At 38.7% G+C, this 21,253-nt stretch overlaps 1 protein-coding gene across 1 annotated transcript in view; it reads left to right on the top strand.

The window, feature by feature from the left end:
• The window catches only part of adamts9 (ADAM metallopeptidase with thrombospondin type 1 motif, 9), a 57,908-nt gene that overhangs the window by 15,162 nt on the left and 21,493 nt on the right, over nt 1–21,253 (top strand). The window contains exons 5-16 of the mRNA XM_088338741.1: nt 216–299; nt 375–499; nt 1,716–1,756; nt 5,170–5,275; nt 8,971–9,117; nt 9,330–9,471; nt 11,085–11,189; nt 13,021–13,166; nt 16,292–16,473; nt 16,549–16,685; nt 18,815–18,932; nt 19,048–19,143. Coding sequence (XP_088194867.1) covers nt 216–299; nt 375–499; nt 1,716–1,756; nt 5,170–5,275; nt 8,971–9,117; nt 9,330–9,471; nt 11,085–11,189; nt 13,021–13,166; nt 16,292–16,473; nt 16,549–16,685; nt 18,815–18,932; nt 19,048–19,143 — 1,429 coding nt within the window. The remainder of the gene's footprint in view (nt 1–215; nt 300–374; nt 500–1,715; nt 1,757–5,169; nt 5,276–8,970; nt 9,118–9,329; nt 9,472–11,084; nt 11,190–13,020; nt 13,167–16,291; nt 16,474–16,548; nt 16,686–18,814; nt 18,933–19,047; nt 19,144–21,253) is intronic.

Consider the following 21,253-nt stretch of genomic DNA (forward strand, 5'->3'; position numbering starts at 1 on the left):
GTCTCACAGACTCACACTGAGCATATACCCGTCAAAATAGCAGCTTCTCCAGGCGTTGGGGCGCCATCGGGAGAGTTGAAATGATTTCCCGGGCTTCAAAATGCTTCTCTCGTAACAGGGAGCTAAGATATCATCAACTCCTGCAAAGTCACTCAAAAACACACACCAGCTGTTTTGATATTGAAATACTTTCTATTCTCTCTCCTTCTCCTCAGGTATCTTCTATTTACAAGGATCCCAGCATTGGAAACCTCATTAACATTGTGATTGTAAAGTTAGTCATCATAAACAATGAGCAGGTGAAAAAAAATTCAAGTTGAAGTTCTCAGATTCAAAGAGCCATTTCTGCATTTAACTTGTTTTCCCCCTCATAGGAAGGTCCTATGGTGTCATTTAACGCACAGACCACTTTGAAGAACTTTTGCATTTGGCAGCACACTCAAAATGTCCTGGATGATAACCATCACTCGCACCATGACACCGCAATCCTCATCACCAGGTACACAGCCCAATTGTATTTGTATTTGCTCATTTTTGTTGACTGTAAAATTGGGTAAAATGGTCCCACTTGTCAGACAATTCTGCTTATTTACAGTATTATTTTTGGAGGTTTTTTTCACCGCAAAACCAGTACAAATATAGTAAAATACCAAAATAGATTTTGTTTTTCTTTTAATAGAAAAACATATATACCAAATTAAATCACGTATTTTTGTGTCACTTGGATACAAAAATATTTTTTGAAAAAATAGTTGATTCTAAGTATGACAAAATGATGTATCGATTTACACATCAAATATAATAATAAATTGAATACTTAAAGTATAAGTTTAGGTCATATTTTAATTTGTTTTAAGTGACAAAGGTTAAAAATAACTTGAGCAGAATTATCTGCAATAGGTGAGTTTTTATTTTTATTTTGCAGTGTACCAATTTTTTCAATTTTACACAAATATAAAAGTAAAAATATAATAATATGTTCAGTGAGTTTATTTTAGATAAGATGTTATTTTTTAAAGTGACACAGAATTAGAAAATTAACACTTCAATCACTGTCCGATTTGGAAAGTAATTGTTATAATTATATTTAAGAGATGATGATGAGTTAAAATGATTTATAAAAGAAATATATAGGGGGCGGGTTTCCAATATGCCTTGAATTCAACCCGCCATCCATTTACTTTTATTTTTGGGTGATTTGTTAAAAGAAAAAATATATGTGAAATAAATAAATAAATCCGATAATTTGACAGATTTTGAATATTATTTCGTAAACGTTTTTAAATTTGTTAAAAAAACGGTTACTTGGTTTAATTTTCACAGTTTTGCGACTTCACGGATTTGCGTTGTGCATTGTGTTCTGTATTCTGATTGGCTTAAAAGTCGCTCTGCGTCTTCTCTACCTGTGCGTCAATAACATTGCAGTTTACGATTCACATGTACGTCAAACAGCTTGACAAGAGCAATGAAAATACACCTGAGTTACTACTTGTCCGACTGTACTTTGTATTTTTTTTCATAATCATTTTTCATTTCCCTCAATTTAATCCAATGACTCGGGTCACAGTGGAAGGTACTAATCCCTGCAATTTGAAACCGTCAAATTAAGATTTCTATTTTGCCTATAACAAGTTCTTTCTGGAACGTAACCTCGGAGGAAACAAGGTTTTACTGAACTGTTAATCACTTTTTGTACATGTGTTTGTTTTTCTCAGACAAGATATTTGCAGAGCGAGGGACAAGTGTGACACTTTAGGTAAGAAACTTAAAAATAACAAAAGATCAAAATCAAACAGGAACCGAATTTCCTGGACTATAAATCCCAGTTTTGTTCATAGTTTGGAAACGATTTATACCCTGGTGTGACATATGTGTGAAATGATGAAGATATTTTTTTATAATTTAACATGTTATTTCCACACTAAACCTTATGTGTGAAATGATTAACACATTATTATATAATTTCACGTGTTATTTTCACACTAACCGGCAAGAGGGCGCTCTAGGCCTGCGTGGATAATTTCAATATTACTGAAAATTGATAAAAACAATGTAAAAGAGCTCAAAACAAATGGCAAGTGAAGGTGCAAAATCAGGTTATGCAGATTACAAGCTGCAAATGGTAATCGAGTAGCAAAAAGGAAGTTTGGAGTTAACTACGAACTTGACTTGCGAAAAGCAGAGGTGACGATGAATCTGAAGTACGCGATATAGAAGTGGAAGCGGCGCATCGTCTACCTTCCGAGGTGGGGAAGTTGTTTCAAGGTCACTCGAGGATGAAGAGTAATTGGATTTTGTGATTGAGTGAAGCTGATGGTTTGGTCAACTTCTTAGCATGTTCTTTATGTTAGAGTTATCTGAATAACTCTTAGGGGCCGGTCACACAGACATTTGCGGCTGAATCACGGCCAGAAATTTCTGCCTTTGAGGCGGACGCCATTGGACGCATTAAGATCGAGAAACAGCGGTGCTTAACACGCAGTCGGAAATTCGCGCGCGGGAGGCAGCGCGGAATTATTTAGCGCTGCTCAATTCTTCAGAGCGCGGGCACACAGCCTTTCACGAGCGTTTTGAGGCTGAACCACGGCCAGAAATTTCTGGCCGTGAAGCAGATGCTGTTGAGCGCTGTTGGACGTCTTGAGACCGCCATATAGACGAGATAGAGCAGTGCTTTACTCGCGGTCGGAAATTTTCACGTGGTTGGCCGCGTTCAAAACTTTTGAGCTGCTCAAAAGTTCGAGCACGTGTTAAACCGCGTGCCGCACACGTGGTCAACACGAGGTAATGACGCAGAAATGACGCGGAACGACGTGCTCTGGCCGCGGCCAGAGCGTGGTTACACATGGGTAGGACGGGAAATTTCAGCGGGTAATCGTGGGTGGAGCATGGTAATAGCATGTTCTGCGCCTGTATCGCGGTGTTATTACGTGAAATTAGCGTGTTACGCGTGTGACAGTCAAACGCCTTTCTCCGCGTATAAACAGCGCGAATGCCGAGCACACGTCATTTGTGCTCGTGACGTCAAGGGGGTGAACATGGATCCCCGTCAGCGTAGTTTCTCTTCATTTCGAATAAATCTTTCGGTGCATTCGCAGCAAGACTTTAAATCTGGGACTTTAGCTTGGCCTTTTGGTTGAGAGTAAGAGTCCCGGCTCCTAAGCTTTGTAGCGTATTATGAACTGATCGATAATGGATAATGAATAAAGAAGATAGAACAATCTCCCCTAAATCCCCCCCCCCCGTCAGCGTAGGGTTCTCGTCTTAATCCATATTTAATTCTAGGCATTTCTTCTCAGGATAACAAATTAAAATTGGTGCCATAACTTGAAATCTTGATCTTTACGGGACTGTGTCTTGTGCGGTTAAGATTGCTACAGCCCGGTGCCGTGATTTGCATCCCCTCGCTAATACAACTACCTTTACCTCGTTTTATCTCACTTTTAAGTAATGTAATGGCGTACATATAACTAAAACCACATCGTCTTGCATTTGTTGGAAATGTAATACAACTTAATCTATTCCGTATTTGTTTTTGTTGTGAACGTAATCGAACAGTAATGCACACCGTATATGAAATCCTCCCCCCCCTCGCGTGAACGCGCATTCTGCTGCGCTTCCAACGAAAGCGATCGTATTCTATATAAAACGCTTATTAAAACTATAAAGCGAGCTAATTATAACAATTGGGAGATCCTAGTCTATATAACGCGTTTATTTAAACAATAAAGTGCGATCGTATTCTACAAAATGCGTTTGTTAACGCGGATGAAAAAGTCACGCGGGGGGGTGGGGCGGTGTGGTTGTTGCGTAGGAGTCGGATTTGGGCACAACACCGGCTCGGGAGCTTTTATACCCGTGGTCCACACGAGAAAATGACGCGATGAGGAAGCGGAACAGTCGCCGGCGTCTTTTTTCCGGCCATACCACAGATGAACAGCGGGTTGGCCAAATTTGCGCATTTTCCATCCCGGGCAACCACGGGCAAAAAAAAAACGCAAAATTTTAGCCGTGATTCAGCCGCAAACGGCTGTGTGACCGGCCCCTTAATATGTTTCGTTGTGACTGACATTACCAGGTTTTTCAGTCATGAAGTGTTCGTATAGCGTACACTAATTCAGCCAGTTGTTTTCTATTTTATTTTGATTTAAAATAGTCTTTTAAGATGACATGTATGATTTTGGTGTTGATGTTCATCAAATGAAGCTTCCCCAAAATGCGACTTATCCTCCTGGGCGACGAATCTATGTTTTTTTCCAGACTATGAGTCGCTGTTTTTTCATAGTTTGGCCGAGGGTGCGACTTATACTCCGGTGAGACCTATTTGTGAAATTATTAACGCATTATTTTATCATTGATTTTGAAATTTGTATTACCGGTTACACAAGACGGCTCTCCAGCCCTGTGTTGATAATTTCAACATTGAGCATGACGTAAAAGCGCAAGGAGGAAGCTGGCGCATTGTCTACGTCAGGGACCAACCAGGAGTTGTTTACGAGTAGAAGTGATACGGACAATGAAGATTTGATCGGATTTACTGATTTGGAAGGAAGCCAATAGTTTGGTGAATAGGTTCTTTGTGCCTGAGTTATCTGAATAACTCTTAATATGTTTTGCCGTGGACGGCACGGCAGCAGAGTGGTTAGTGCGTCCGTGAAAACAGTTATGAAGTCATGGTTTCAAATCCAGCTACCAGCCTTCCTGTGCGGAGTTTGCATGTTCTCCCCGTGCGTGCATGGGTTTCCTCCGGCCGCTCCGGTTTCCTCCCAGGCATGTCAGGTGAAATGGCCTGTCTAAATTGTCGCTAGGTGTGAATGAGCATGTGAGTTTTCTGAATGCCCTGCAACTGGCTGGCAACCAGTTCAGGGTGTCCCCTGCCCACTGCATGAAGATAGCTGGGATGGGCTCCAGCAACCCCTCGACAGTACTGACGATAAGCGGTGCAGATAATGGATGGATGTTACGTTGTTACTGATGAAAATGTCTAAGATATCCACGTACCTTTAACGTTACTATACCCTGTTCTCCGTTTTATTTTAATTTTAAATTGGCTTTCAAGATAACTTGTATGTTTTTGGTATTGGATTTTATCAAAAATATTTCCCCAGAATATATAAATTATACTCGGAGCAATTTATTATCCCATACGATATTCATGTGCACCTCTTCCAGGGCTGGCGGAGCTTGGCACAGTTTGCGACCCATACCGGAGCTGCAGCATCAGCGAGGACAACGGCCTGAGCACGGCCTTTACCATCGCCCACGAACTGGGCCACGTGTAAGTGTCGCGTGCGAGGGGCCTGCTTGGGTTTCATCAGCATTCTTTCAACGCTTTCCACAAAAGTCACGTGTGAAGGAGGAGATCAAGGACTCAACAGCTGGACACCATTTTTTTGTTTGGCTTTGCTTTTCGTGTGCAACAGATCGTTTCTCGAGCCGAACGTTAGCGCGACTTGATGGATGAACTTTGCACTTTTATCCAAAGTCCTGAGTCGGTCGGAGCACGGACCCGCTCGGCCTACTAGAGCGGAGACTGTTACGGACCTCATCATCTTTCGCAAATGCTCTTTCCCGCGGGCAACAAACGGCGGGATTGTTGAATTGGGTTTTTATCCGCACCAAGCGGTGACGACATGCATGGCGAGGCGACAGCTTAGCAGTGTTATACAGTACCTGTCGGGTGGGCTGTTGAGTAGCTCGGGAGGACGCTAAATAACTCCAACAGATTATTGAAATTAATTGATTCTCCAGCTACAATCATGATCAAGTTGAAGTTAACGAAAAACAAGAGCTAGCTGAGCTAATGTAATTACAAAAGTCAATTCCATTGAAGTTGGGAAAAAGTTTAAAATGTCAGTAAAATTAGAATAGAATGACTTGCAAACCTTTTCTAACCCATATTTAAATGAATACACCACAAAGACAAGATTATCCATGTTCAAACTCATAAACTTTATTTCCATAAGCAAATAATGATAAACTTAGAATTTTATAATTGCAACAAGTGCCAAAGTAGTTGGGAAAGGGGCTTCTTCACCATTGTGTTACATCACCTTTCCTTTTAATAACACTCAATAAACGTTTAGGAAGTGAGGAGACTAGTTGTTGAATCGTTGATAGTGGAATCCTTTCCCATTCTTGCTTTATGTACAGCTTCAGCTGTTCAACAGTCCGGGGTCTCCTTTGTCTTATTCTGCGCTTTATAATGCGCCACACATTTTCAATGGGAGACAGGTCAGGACTGCAGGCAGGCCAGTCAAGCACCCGCACCCTCTTACTACGAAGCCACGCTGTCGTGAGACGTGCAGTGTGTGGCTTGGCATTATCCTGCTGGAAGAAGCAAGGGCGCCCATGGTAAAGATTCTGTTTGGATGGCAACATACTTTGTTCCAAAACCTGAATGTACTTTTCTGCATTAATGGTGCCTTCACAGATGTGCAGGTTACCCATTCCTTGGCCACTCATGCACCCCCATACCATCACAGATGCTGGCTTTTGCACTTTGCGTGCATAACAGTCTGGGTGGTTCTGTTCTTCTTTGGACCGGAGGACACGACGTCCACAATTTCCAAACACAATTTGGAAAACTGACTCATCAGACCACAGAACACTTTTCCACTTTGTATCAGTCCATTTTAGATGGGCTCGGGCCCAGAGAACCCTGCGGCGTTTCTGGATGTTGTTGATGAATGGCTTACACTTTGCAACATAAAGTTTTAACCCACACTTACGGATATAGCGTCGAACTGTATTGACTGACAGTGGTTTTCCAAAGTGTTCCTGAGCCCATGTGGTGATGTCCTTTACACATTGATGTCGGTTCTTAATGCAGTACCGCTTGAGGGCTCGGAGGTCACGGGCATTCAATAATGGTTTATGGCCATGCCGTTTACGCACAGTGATTTCTCCAGATTCCCTGAACCTTTTCACAATATTATGGACTGTAGATGATGATATCCCTAAATTCCTTGCAATTGTACTTTGAGGAATGTTGTTTTTAAACTGTTCAACAATTTGCTCACGCAGTTGTTCACAAAGAGGTGAACCTCGCCCCATCCTTGCATGTGAATGACTTAGCTTGTTCGGGTCTCCCTTTTTTATACCCAGTAACAACTCTCACCTGTTGCTAATTCATCTGTTCACCTGCAAATAGTTGGTTGATTTCCATTCATCCACTTTCTGAGTAGTTATTGACACCTGTCCCAACTATTTTGGCACGTGTTGCTGTCATCAAATTACAGAGTTGATGATTTTCTCCCAAAACAATAAAGTTTATGAGTGAAGACAATAAATATGTTGTCTTTGCTGTGCATTCATTTAAATATGGGTTGAAAAGAATTTGCAATTTACTTGGATCAATTTTTATTTGCAATTAACACACTTTCCCAACTTCATTGGAATTGAGTTTTGTAGACCATTCTGCTTTTATTATTAATAGCGGTGTTGAAACATGGACCTCATTCAAGGAACCAAAGGATATTTTTCCGCTTTAATTGAAAGATGTTCTTAACCACATTATGTCAGACCGATACCGTTTGTCAATATCACTAAAACATAATATTTTATTTTGTTGAAATTCCTTTAAATCATAAAATATTTCAAATTTGTTTAATTTCAGGTTTTTTATAATTAAATAGCAACTGAAAGCCTAGCATTACTTTTATTGGCCACCATCGCTAGAATCAATGCCTTAAAATAGACTAGTATCAGTATTCACTTGGCAACATCACTAATACATCAAATTCGATTTTAATGAAATTCCTTTGAATCCCAACATATTTCTGATTTGTTCAATTTAGGGGACCTGATACCCCAAGTTATACCGAGGTCGGTTACCATCGCCTGTACCCACACGTTAAAATAGGCTAGTATCGGCACCGATGCTTGTACTTAATACCAGCATTCCCTCATGGCTACTTTAATTTACCACTAATAGTCAATTAAATGATTTTTTCTTCTTTCTTTCTTTCCTTTCTTTTCTTTCCTTTTTTGCTATTCTTTATTTTTTGTTGTTGTTTTTTCTTTGTTTCCTTGTTTGTTTTTCTTTTTTCCTCTCTTTCTTTGTGCTTTTCTCCCTTTCTTTTTGTCATTCTTTCTTTTTTTTCGCCTTTCTTTTTGTCTTTCTTTTAAACTGTTTTTTCTTATTTTCAGGGGGATCTTTCTTTCCTTTTTCTTTCTTTTTAGCTTTCTGTGTTTGTTTCAGGGCAGCACGACGGTGCAGTGGTTAGCACGTGTGCAGCACAGTTCTGAGGTCGTGAGATCAAACCTTCCTGTGTGGAGTTTGCATGTTCTCCCCATGCTTGCGTGGGTTTCCTCCGGGCACTCCGGTTTCCTCCCACATTCCGAAACATGCATGTCAGGTTAATTGGCCTGTCCAAATTGTCCCTTAGTGTGAATGAGTGAGTGAGTTGTATGTTTCTGTTTGCCCTGCGACTGGCTGTCAACCAGTTTAGGGTGTCCCCTGCCCACTGCCCGAAGTTAGCTGAGATCGGCTCCAGCACCGTTGCGACCCTACTGAGGATAAGCGGTGCAGATAATGGATGGCTGGATGGATATTGGCTTCATTATTTTACATTTATTTCTAGATTCCTTTCCCTCCTAAATTAAGTAACACAACAAAATAAAATATAGATGGAAAATAAACCAAAAAAAGAATGAATAAACTATTTTTGTACCGTTTAATTGTGCTGCGAGCCAATTAATGACGGCGTCACAAACGCCCCCTGGGCATAAGATTGAACACCTCTGACTTCTAGTAGGTGTCCATCACACACTGTGAATGTATTTGCTAGCTAACAGACGACCAGGCCCAACATCGCTTTCCACACTGTGACTAATCCATTCAATTCAATCGTATGACCCATAAAGAAATATTATAAATGATTATGATTCATGTACATTGTCAATACAGTATCAAACATTTTAAAGACACGTTCTCATTAAAACATGCTTTGACTACGTTGTGTGTTCCAGGTTCAACATGCCTCACGACGACAGCAATAAATGCAAGGAGGACGGCGTCAAGATCCAGCAACACGTGATGGCTCCAACCCTTAACTACAACACCAATCCTTGGATGTGGTCCAAGTGTAGCAGGAAGTACATCACAGAGTTCCTCGAGTATGTCACGCTCTTTACCTCACATATTGTACGGGAACAGTTTTTCCAGACAATTCAAGGCAAAGAAACCTGAATAATGGATATCCAGGTTCTCTTTTAAGAGCATGCAGAACTATAACACGACTTTGTTTTTTTGTTTTTGTATGTCTGTTTTTTGTTGTTTTGTTTTTTTGTTTTTTTCTTAAAGTCATTTTATTTTCATTTCTTAATAGCACAGGCTACGGTGAGTGCTTGCTGGACGAACCCGTTTCTAGGCCATACAGTCTCTCACAGCAACTGCCTGGACGCTTGTACAACGTCAATAAACAGTGTGAATTGATATTTGGGCCAGGAACTCAGGTGTGCCCTTATATGGTAAGTGGTGTCCCTATGGTGATCTTGAACAAGCTGCTGTGCTAAATTTAAAGCCTGTGTTGTCATTTGCCGTATACAATATTAGCGCTGAACTTTGCAAAATGTCGAGAAGTCACATAGTTGTGCAGTAATCAGATAAGTAAAATAATCAAGTGGCACATAGTTTATTTTTAAAATGGTATTATATTTTTCAGTGGAAAACAATTATACTTACCTGTATATTCTGTTATTTTATGATTTATTTTAGTGAAAAAAGTAATACTCAAGATGAGCAGTATTCCATGAGATCTGTCATATCAGATCTTTTTTATCTTTTTATTTATTTTAATTTTTTATTTTGAGAGAAAAACAATCAACACTATTTCAAAAAGACATAACCCAATTTTGTGGCATTTTTATTCATTTTTGCACTTTTTGCATTGTAAACATTCCGTTCATGCAAAAACGGCGTTTTGCTAAAAAACAAACAAAAAAAACAAATACTATTTCACTGCTACCCTCTCAAAACTAAGTTACTTAATTTATTTAATTTTTTTGTACCTTTTTCGTGTAAATGTTCAATTTATACAAAAAAAAAAAACCTTACAAGAAATTGAGAACATTCTTGTTGAAATAGAAATTTACACTTAAAATTCTAAATATGGTTCCTCTTGTTTTGCTTCAAAAATAGTTAAAAATATTAGTAGATAAGGGCAGCATGTACGGCACAGTTCATGTCATGGGAACCTCCTGCGTGGGTTCAAATCCAGCTCCGGACTTCCTGTGCGGAGTTTGTATGTTCTCCCCGTGCTTGCGTGGGTTTCCTGCGGGCACTCCAGTTTCCTCCCACATTCCAAAAACATGCATGTCAGGTGAATTGGCCGGTCCAAATTGTCCCCTAGGTGTGAATGAGCGAGTGAGTTGTCTGTCCCCGTGTGCCCTGGCAACCAGTTCAGGGTGTCCCCTGCCCACTGCCCGGAGATGGCTGGGATGGGCTCCAGCCCCCCCGCGACTCTAATGAGGATAAGCGGTACGGCTAATGAGATATTAGTAAATAAAATAGTGAATAAAATATAGGGAAAGATAATATTTTAAAATTATTTCATCATTCTTATTAATTATTTTTGCTTCATTTTAGAAGGATAAGTTAAAATATAATAAAATAAGAAATATTTTATGCCAGTGAAATGCTATTTACTTTCTCATTTATTTATCTTTTTTTTTTTAATTTTTATCCATTATTTGTGTTTACGGCACTCGTAAAATTGGAATTAAAAAAACACTTTTTGCTAGTGTAAACATTTTATGAAAATGGCATGAAATAAAAAATGCCGAAATAAACCTTGTGAAGTGCAAATTTGGTAACAACTAGACTTGTTTTGGAACAAAAAATCAGTTGTGGCCGCCGCCGCATTCATGCCTGACTACAATAGAACCTACAGTTTAATTAGTAGTCTTAGAAACATGTTGGGGGTAATTCTGCAACTCAGCACAAAAGGAAAAGTTAACCTCCTCCTTGTTTTATTTTGGGAGCCTCATGTACTGCGAAAACACACTTAAACAGCACTTTTCAAATATAACGAGTTCTACATTCTGTCAGAATATCCAATAATGTGCAATGTGTGTGTGCTCAGACTCAATGTCGAAGGCTGTGGTGTACCAGCCCCGAGGGCGCCCAGAGGGGCTGCAGAACGCAGCACATGCCGTGGGCTGACGGCACTGATTGCTCCCCAGGAAAGGTAAATCTGAAGCCAAAGAAGGAAAAAATTCAGGCAGTAATTGATCAATGACATTTCAAAGTTAAAAAGAAAACAAAAACTAAAATCCCATATTTCCTTGACTACAGGATTATTTATGTTTATTCTTTTTTTTTCTGTTGAATTTAGCTTCTTACTTTATGCAAAAACTAGCATTTTATTCTTATAGACAGAAAGCAAAGGTCCTCTTTTTTTTAATGTCAGATACGAGCGCCATGTACTTCAAACAGTGTCTTTATATTCTATACCAATAACGAGCATAATCTTCTACACTCAAAATTAGTGTCTTCTTTTCATTAACAACTAGCTGAAAAAGTAGCATCATCTTCACTGATGATAAGTATCATCTTCTTCCAATCTTTTTGAAATGTTCAACATTTAAAATGTACTATTAACCTTTTTTGGTTTTGTTTTTTACATATTATATTTCCCCCCCGATCTAATCATGCATTCTGGCTTAATGTGACTTTTATTTGTATTTTTATTTACTTATATAAGTTCTTTTTATATAGGTGTAACCAACCCCAGTGATGGGTCATTGTGATTTTACTAGGAAATTTGATTTCTTACTTGCACGAGAAATCCTTGATCAATGTCTTGAAATATGTGATCAATTCTTCCAAAATAATTTTGAAGATTATAATTTATACAGTACATGTAAATCACTCACTGCCTTACACAAGGTAGATGTTTTAGTGGTTGACTGAGCCTGTTTTAACCCTACATTTAATAAGTACAAGGTTGTAATAACATAATAATTCCATAGCAACAACATAGTAATACCATTATGAGGTGCTATTTTCAAAATGCATATCAAACTGGTAGCTCTTTTTGTACCCCAAAAGTAGCTCTCAGCTTAAAAACATGTGAGATTTATGCTTTAATTTATGGTACACTGTCAGTCTGCTATTTTTAATTTATTTTTAAACTACAAACTATCGTACCTTGAATTAAGACTCTGGCAGATATATCGGGTTGCATAACCAATGCAAGAAATGTAACTGTTTATTGACTTATCAAATAAAATAAAATGTATTTGTAAAGCACATTTCAGGTAAAAAAGAAATGCCACTCAAAGTGCTGTATAAAAATATAGCATACAAGACAGTAAAATCCCCACTAATATTACCCCCTCGCCCCCTGCCCCGAAACACCCAAAACAACTCATACACATGCCCACACAATGGTTAAAATACAATGATATCAAAATAGGTAGTGATATGATTATGTCAAGGCACAACCTAGCCACTGATAGGGATGGCAGCCACTTGGATTTTCAGCCATTGAACCACACCCTACAAGTGTGGTACCCCCAATTGAGAAAACACCAAAATATAGAAATGAAAAATAAAGACAACTGCAGAACAAAGACTGTTCCACAGATGATGACCAAAGTGGCTGAATTATGATTAAGATTCCTGGATTTCAATTGAATCCATTTGCTGTCGTCTACAGTGAGATATGGGAATCCCGAAAGATTTCAACCAGATCTAATGATCCACCTCATATTTCCATGGGGGTTTTTGACATCCATGCCTTTCTCTCCAACACCGCTCATGCTGACCACACAAAATTCTCGAAATCACGTTTGCCTCATCAAGCTTGATTGGCGGTTATGAGGGGGAGAAGTTTGGCCCCATTGTTTGACATTGCTTGTCATCTACTCAGATATGAAATATTTCTCGGTCTTAGCTCTCAGATTAACAGCTGCAGATGCAGATGTTTCACCTTTTCCAAGAAATCGATTTCACATGCGTTTTTCCTTTTTCTCACCTCACCCACTATTCAATCATCCGTGTTTTGTCTTCTGCAGCACTGCAAGCACGGGCTTTGCATTGCCAAAGAGCATAACGCCGTCCCAGTGGAGGGCGCGTGGGGCGTTTGGAGCCCCTTCGGTACCTGTTCCCGGACCTGCGGTGGGGGCATCAAGACGGCCGAGCGCGAATGCAACCGACCCGTGTGAGCGTTCGTTTTTGTAGTCACGCACTCCGGCTGGAGTACGCCTCAGTCTCGGATACCGAAGTCAATGTTCCATAGATCATTCCACCCTAGGGGGATTCTTGCCATAGCTCATGTTCAGCCACGCTTTCGATGATGGACACGTTTAAATGCTTGTTTTCTGATAAATACACAAATCAAAGAGGTTTTTTAGAAAGAGGGAGAACTTAGGTGTATTTATTTAGAATATGTTTTTGAGGGGATTATTTGTAGCTGTTAGACTTTACTAAAGGTAGTTAGTCAGTAGTTACTAGTTTTCTATATAAATGATTACCTCAATCACCTTAAGTAGTACACTGTCAAAGTGTGTTATTAGAAATGGCAGCCAATGAATGAATGCACGAACGAACAAACAAACGAAAGAACGAATGAATGAATGAATGGCCTTTAATGTCGTTATACAAATATAACTTAATTGGAGGGCATCTCCTTTCAGAGCAAGTAAAACAAATTAAAAGTTAAAAATGTTTAAAAAATTCTTTATATTAATGATACATTATAGATATTTGCATAATCACAGTAGCAGTGCTCAAAGATGCTGTAGTTAGTGGTTCAGGTTGGTAATAGCTCTTAGGGAGAAGCTGTTCCTCATACTGTTTGTTTTTGCCTTTATGCACCTGTAGCACCTTCCTGAATGCATCAGGTGAAATAGCTGGGCACCTGGATGAAACCCGTACTTACCGTATTTTCCGCACTATAAGGCGCACCTAAAAGCCTTTATTTTTTTCAAAAGCTGACCATGCGCCTTATAATACATTGTGCCTTATTTATGGATCAAGATTAAGTCGCAAAGTCTTCCAACTAACTTTCAGCCGCCGACTAGATTTCCTCCGAACACCAAGTAGTCCGCGATGTATGCTGGGATTTATTTACCGGCGTTTCATTGGCTAACCAATGTGTCAATCATCATTTGAATCGATCACTATTGGCTAAAGTTATTCGGTAGTCAAGGGGCGGAACCTTTTTATCATTTACAGGCTGGCATAGGCTTAAACGGAAAAAAAAAGCCTGCAATTGTCCAAAAAAGATGTGTCAATCATCAGTTGAATCGATCACTATTGGCTAAAGTTATTCGGAGGTCAAGAGGCGGATCCTTTTTATCATTTACAGGCTGGCATAGGCTTAAACGGCAAAACAAAGCCTGCAATCGGCCGAAAAAGATGTGTCAATCATCAGTTGAATCGATCACTATTTGCTAAAGGTATTCGGAGGTCATGGGGCGGATCCTTTTTATCATTTACAGGCTGGCATAGGCTTAAACGGCAAAACAAAGCCTGCAATTGGCCGAAAAAGATGAATGTGTATAGCACGTGGTTGACGGCATACAGAAAGCATTTTTTACTATTCTGTATTTGTAAATATTTTATTCTCCTGGATTTACTACACTCACGGATAAAAGAGGACCATGTCTGCAAATTATTATGAACACAACGACTTCGGTGAGCTACTCCGGCTATATATTATCCTTGTATCTTGTTTCAGACTGAACTCGATGTTTCTGTAATAAGCGGTGCAGATAATGGATGGAATGGAGTGTCTATCTTTAAATTAAACTCAATTCCAAGTTTATTGTCATATGCACGGTAAAGTTGCGAGCGAAAAAGAAAATAGAAACTAAGGAATAGTTGGCATTTCTTGAATCCCAAGACTTTAACCTTCCGAATGATCGAACGATGCATTTGAGTGACATCGTACGGACACCGCATCCGCACATGTTCTCGACACGTATTTGCGTCTTTGCAAGCTTTCGGAATGTTAAGGGGGTAATAAGTTTGACTGAACTATCTGACTGTTTTGTCGACGTTCCCATTGTAGCGCCTTATAATCCGGTGCGTCTTATGTATGTCAAAAATAGGACGAAAAACCATTTTTTCGGGGTGCGCCCTATAACCCGGTGCGCCTTATAGTGCGGAAAATACGGTAATTTTGTTTTGGGCTCTACTGAGTCACAGAGTGGAGTAAATGTGTATCAGGAAGGGAAGAGGGAAGGCACTGTGCTGCTTTTACACTTCTCTGCAGCCTCCCCCTGTATTTGAAACATAATCGAGCATGTTAACCCAACATCTGATTTTGGTTTTCAGAAATAAAAGTAATTTTATCTGGTCAATATGACCCAGGCTTTGTTTAGTGATTAAAATGCTACCCACGTGAACATCACTGCTTTTAACATACATATTATAAATAAAAAGTTTATCTGATGATATAAATACTGCCCTATGAACTGGGTCCATGTTAAGCATTTTCGTAAACATTAGGATACCACTTTTAATTGAAAATATGTCAACGCAAACTATTTTGATTGATGATAAACCCTCTAGCAAAGAAAGTATAAATTATAAGTTTATCAACATTTTCAAATGGGTCATTTAGGCCCCTCTATGTTTGATGTTACCAAAGCATTTTTGAAAACTTTAGAACAAAAAATCTTCAAAAATATTTCAAAGTAAACCATTATGATTGATAAGAAGTTCCAAAGAAACTAATTACAATTTTATACACTTTTAAAAATTATCGTTTTTTTAACCCCGATATGTTTTCTTTTTTTCCTCGTAACTATTTCAATTGAAAATAAATAAATATATACAATTTTTATACCGTTTTGTTTGGTAAGTTCTATGCTAAAGAAACTAATTGGGTCATTTTCACCTGGCTATGATCTATTAAATATTATGAAATGTTTAAGCTGTCTATATGTACCAGAAGTCACAAAACTATACATTTTAAGTTTATAAACTTCTTCAAATCGGTCAATTTGAACGCTACATTTAAAATTCCAGAACAGACCAATTTTAACTGAATTTATGTCAAAGTAAACCATTTTAAATATAGAAGATTCACATGCTAAAATAAATACTTGAAATGTGTCTAATTGACACTGAATGTTTCAAATTCAGAAACAACAAAATATATATTGTTTTTTTCTTATCTTTACTATTTTGTTTAGTATTTATAAAATGTACTATGCCGGTGCCAAAAATGGGCTAAACATTAATACAGAGTAGAGCTTTAAAATTGGTCCATTTGACAGATGACAAAATGCCAGAAAACAAAAGTCTTACAATTTGTATGCTTCCTGCCTCTAACAGGCCAAGGAACGGAGGGATGTACTGCGTCGGACGCCGGATAAAGTTCCGGTCCTGTAATTCTGAGCCATGCTCCAAGCAGAAGAGGGACTTCAGAGAGGAGCAATGCGCCGCTTTTGACGGCAGGCACTTCAACATCAACGGTCTACCTCCTAACGTTCGCTGGGTGCCCAAATACAGCGGGAGTGAGTAATCGACTTTACGAAAATCTTTTTATGAACTTTGCTAAGACGTATTTGTCCTGTGTTGTCCCCTGAAAGTCCTGATGAAGGACAGATGTAAGCTGTTCTGCAGGGTTGCGGGCAGCACAGCCTACTACCAGCTCAGGGACCGGGTCACTGACGGCACGCCGTGCGGACCCGATACCAACGACATCTGCGTCCAAGGCTTGTGCAGGGTAAGCTTTTATCATATCGCAGTGCGCATTAATCAGCAACCCAAGGAGCCGAAAGCTGCACATGATGTTTGAGTTAGACGGCCGTTTGACTCGGGATTTACTGATCTTGGCGAGTGTTCCATTGATCCCCTTTTACTTACCCTAAACCATACATCCTTGTAGATATTAAAAATGTCTTTCTGAAACCACTTACATGTGGTTTAGCTTACGTGCCGAATGCAAATGGTTTGTTGAAGGGAAAATGTAGTTCAGATGGTAGGCTGGAGAAAGTGAGATAATTTAACGTATGTTTATACCTCATGTGAATGAAAATTGCTAAATGAATGTGACTCTAAAGTCTGGAGATTACCGTATTTTCACACCCGGAAAATGCACACAGCTCAAATTTTCTTGAGTGCGCCCTGTCTCTCATGCAAACCGGTAGACAGGAACCAGCTCGGTCGCCTTTGGGTTGGGCGGTCACAGGTTCAAGCCTTGGCCGAGTCAAGCCTTACAACATTTTGGCGTGAAATCTCCCACTTCCCAGAAACATGCATGCCAGGTTAATTGGCCAGTCCACGATTGTCCCTAGGTGTGAATGAGCGAGTGAGTAGTCTGCCTCTGTGTGCCCTGTGACTGGCTGGCAACCAGTTCAGGGTGTCCCCTGCCCACTGCCCGAAGATAGCTGGGGAAGGCTCCAGCATCCCCGCGACCCTACTGAGGATAAGTGGTGCAGATAATGAATGGATGGATTCTTAAAAGATTTTAAAAGAAGAAAAATTATTATTATTGTTTTGAAACCACATAAATTGTTTGCCAACTTTACTAAAAATATCAAGTATTAAACACAAAAATTGCTAAATTACCATCTGTTATATTAAAAAGATTTTCATCTCATCTCATTAGCTGCACCGCTTATCCTCAGTAGGGTCATGGGGGTGCTGGAGCCCATCCCAGCAATCCTCGGGCAGTGGGCAGGGGACACCCTGAATTGGTTGCCAGCCAATCGCAGGGCACACGGGGACAGACAACTCACTCGCTCATTCACACCTAGGGACAATTTGGACCGGCCAATCCACCTGAAATGCATGTCTTTGGAATGTGAGAGGAAACCGGAGTGCCCGGAGGAAACCCACGAAAGCACGGGGAGAACATACAAACTCCGCACAGGAAGTCCGGTAGCTGGATTTGAACCCACACAGGAGGTTCCCAAGACCTTAGAACTGTGCCTCACACGCGCTAACCACTGCGCCGCCGTGCTGCCTTAAAAAGATTTTGTCTATTTAAAATTAAATAAAACAAACTCTCTATCATCTGATATGAATACTATGGATATTATATTTAATTTTACAAAAGTATTCCTTAGAAGATTGTCAAGTCAAGTCAAGTCATTTTTATTTGTATAGCCCTTAATCACAAAGAGTCTCAAAGGGCTTCACAGGTTATTACACAGACTATTTTTTCAGATTATTATTACACCATCCCCTGATCTGGAACCAACATGAGGGCAAGGAAAAACTCAAAAACCTCAACATGAGTAAAATGAAGACATTTTGAGAAGGGACCGCACATGTGGAAATCCCCCTTTCAGGATTGTAAAGGAAGAAAAGTATTATTTTTTTAAACCAACTAAATTATTTTCTCCTTACTAAAAATATTACTATTTAAACTATTTTAAAAATTTCTATCTATTATACTAGGAAAATCTGCTAATTTAATTTTATTCTTTTCTTATTATACTTCAAAAGTAACCTATAAAAATCGTAAAAAAAGAAAAATACTTATATTTACAAATGAGGACAGGGTCTTTCCAACTGATAATTTTGCTTTTTAAAAAAAATAATCCTTTTTTGCAATGACTATTCATTTATTGAATTATTTGCCTACATGTATCGATAAAAGCTGACAATTTAGTTTTCCATTTTTTTCCATTCTTTATTCTGTTAAAACATTTTATGAGACAATGCTATACGCATCATTGCCTGTGAAGAATGGCAAACGTTGCCAACTGATGCAAAGGTATTAGGCAATACCCCAAATCACTGCTTCTGTTTGGCCATTTGCCATTTGGTCTTGTAGTTTGTGCAAAAACACACATCACTCTAACAAATACTCGTCCTCACTTCTTTTTTGAATGCATTTTGAAACAGCAAGCCGGCTGCGATCACGTATTAAACTCCAAAGCCAGGAGAGACAAATGCGGTGTGTGCGGTGGCGACAACTCTTCTTGTAAAACCGTGGCAAACACTTTCAACATTGTACGCTATGGTAAGCGAGAAACCCTTTGAAACGCCTTCACGTTATTTACTTTGTTCCACTTTTGTGCACATGTACTGTATTCTAGAGAGCAAGCACTTTAATGATCTTCATTCTTTATCTGCAGGCTACAATGAAGTTGTGCGAATACCCAGTGGTGCTACAAACATAGACATTCGTCAACACAGCTACTCAGGGAAACCGGAGGATGACAACTACCTCGGTAGGAGTAAAAACATATAATCACTGAGGCAACGATGCCAAGGAGTAACAATATTTGCATTTCAATGCCAAGTATTCTGAAGGAAGCTTGTAAAAGTGTAAATACAATGAACCCTTTTGTGAAAGGCGAAATCAGTAAGGTCGAAACCTTTACTTTCAAAAATGTATCAAATGTACTAAAACCAAAGCGCAACCCTATTTACAGACTCAATCATTTGATTAACAAAAAAAAGACAATGGAAACGTTTATTTTTTAATAACTACTGTACCGTCCAATACTGTAATGATTTTAATCATCAGTGTGAAGTGAAAGCCGAAAGACTTTAGCCAATCAGAATGCAGAACGCAATACATAATGCAAATCAATGATGTACTATACTATACTATACTATACTATACTATACTATACTATGCTGATCCCTACAGTGATTAAAAGATTATTAGGGTCATCCATGGCTGCATTGAAAGATTTAACAAAATATCTGAAATAATCACTATTCTATGTAAAATGTTCCTTTAATACTGGCAGATATTTTATGCTCATTTGTTAAATAAAGAAATAAGCAAGAATGTGATATTCAAAACTTAAAATAATAAAGCATTTTTTGCGTGATTTGGAATATTTTTTGTAAAATTAGAAAATAGATACCTCAAATAAGCTAACTTATCTGCTGTTGGTTTAAATTAGTAACGAATCAGTTAAATGTTCAATATTAATCTGTAGTTTTATACTCTAAAATTAAAAAATAATATTAGTATTATTTTTTTGTAATTTGACAAACAAATAAAAAATATAAATTGTAAAAATAATGAAATTTATCCCCCAAAAATACAATTTGAGAAAGTTTTTTTTATTTACAGTATTTATTTTTTTGATAAAAACAATTAGAGCAAAATAACACAAAAAAATTGATTTAGAAAAAGCTATCTGCCAATGGAACAGTCAAGTTTTTTTGGTCTTTTTTGGACTGTGCATAATCATATTGGCATGGGTGCGGTATATATGGACTGATCTCACTGGCACGAACATGCTAAATCTCATATATCCTCTGGGCTGAAGAACTGTCAAGACTAATAATTGGAATATAACTAATAAATGGATTCATCCTGCTGTTGATGATATGCAATTATTTCAAGCCTACTGACATCCGCCTAATCTCCAGATGTCTTTCAGTCTATACAGAACTTTTTCATCTGTTTTATTGCTGTGAAATGGGTTCACATGATGTAGGGCATTCCTATGAATGTGATGTGTGAAATGGTGGGGAAATCAGTTGTCCATTTGCATTAAGTGCAGGAATCGGATTTAAATTCTTGGAACAACAGGAGCTGGCACGCATCTCTTACAGTATTCCCTTGATTTTCGTGGTTAATCCATTCAATAACCATATTACATAAAGGAAAAAGAACACTTATGTGTATTGGTCGATTCTCCCGAAACTTTAACCTTTATTTTCAGGCCCCACTGCTAAAATGTCATAATTGTACCCATCTATATATAGTGCATGCCACAGTTGTATCCATCTATGTATTTCAAGTCCATGCTTCTGGGAAGCCAGGGTGTGAGCACAACTTGTAAACAAACGGGAAGCAATGACTATGGCAAAGAATCATAAACCTTGTTGCTTTTGGTCTATAGGAAAAGTAAAATGTATAAATAACGTCTATTTGCGTAATGGCGTCAGTTGTCAACGATTCGTTTGGCTTGCTCCAATCAGCGCCCAGGAAACAGAAGGCAGTTCTCCCGTTGGTTTGAGAGCACTGGCAGTTGTAAAGTGATGCCATGATTCTATGAAGTACATATTTTATCCAGGGAGCCTATTAGTAGAAATAGTCGAGCCGTGAAATGGCTACAGAATACTGCAAAAATGCTCCATTAAATGCATCTTAAATGTTGATTCCATGTTTTGTTAAGATAGGTCAAGCTAACATAATTTCTGTAGTTGTGGGCTGGTGAACAACAGAGAGAATTTCTCAGGGTTTGTATCCTTGAAAATGCTTGAATTTGAATGTTATGTTTTCAAGAATGGAAACCTGCTTGGACTTTGGGTTAAGTTCTTGTAAATGCTTGAAATTGGTGCCACGTTTCAGAACAAGTCTGCTTAAATATG

This window comes from Urocampus carinirostris, chromosome 6 (assembly GCF_059441175.1).
Source record: "Urocampus carinirostris isolate Australia breed hairy pipefish chromosome 6, RoL_Ucar_1.0, whole genome shotgun sequence".
Classification (NCBI taxonomy): domain Eukaryota; kingdom Metazoa; phylum Chordata; class Actinopteri; order Syngnathiformes; family Syngnathidae; genus Urocampus; species Urocampus carinirostris.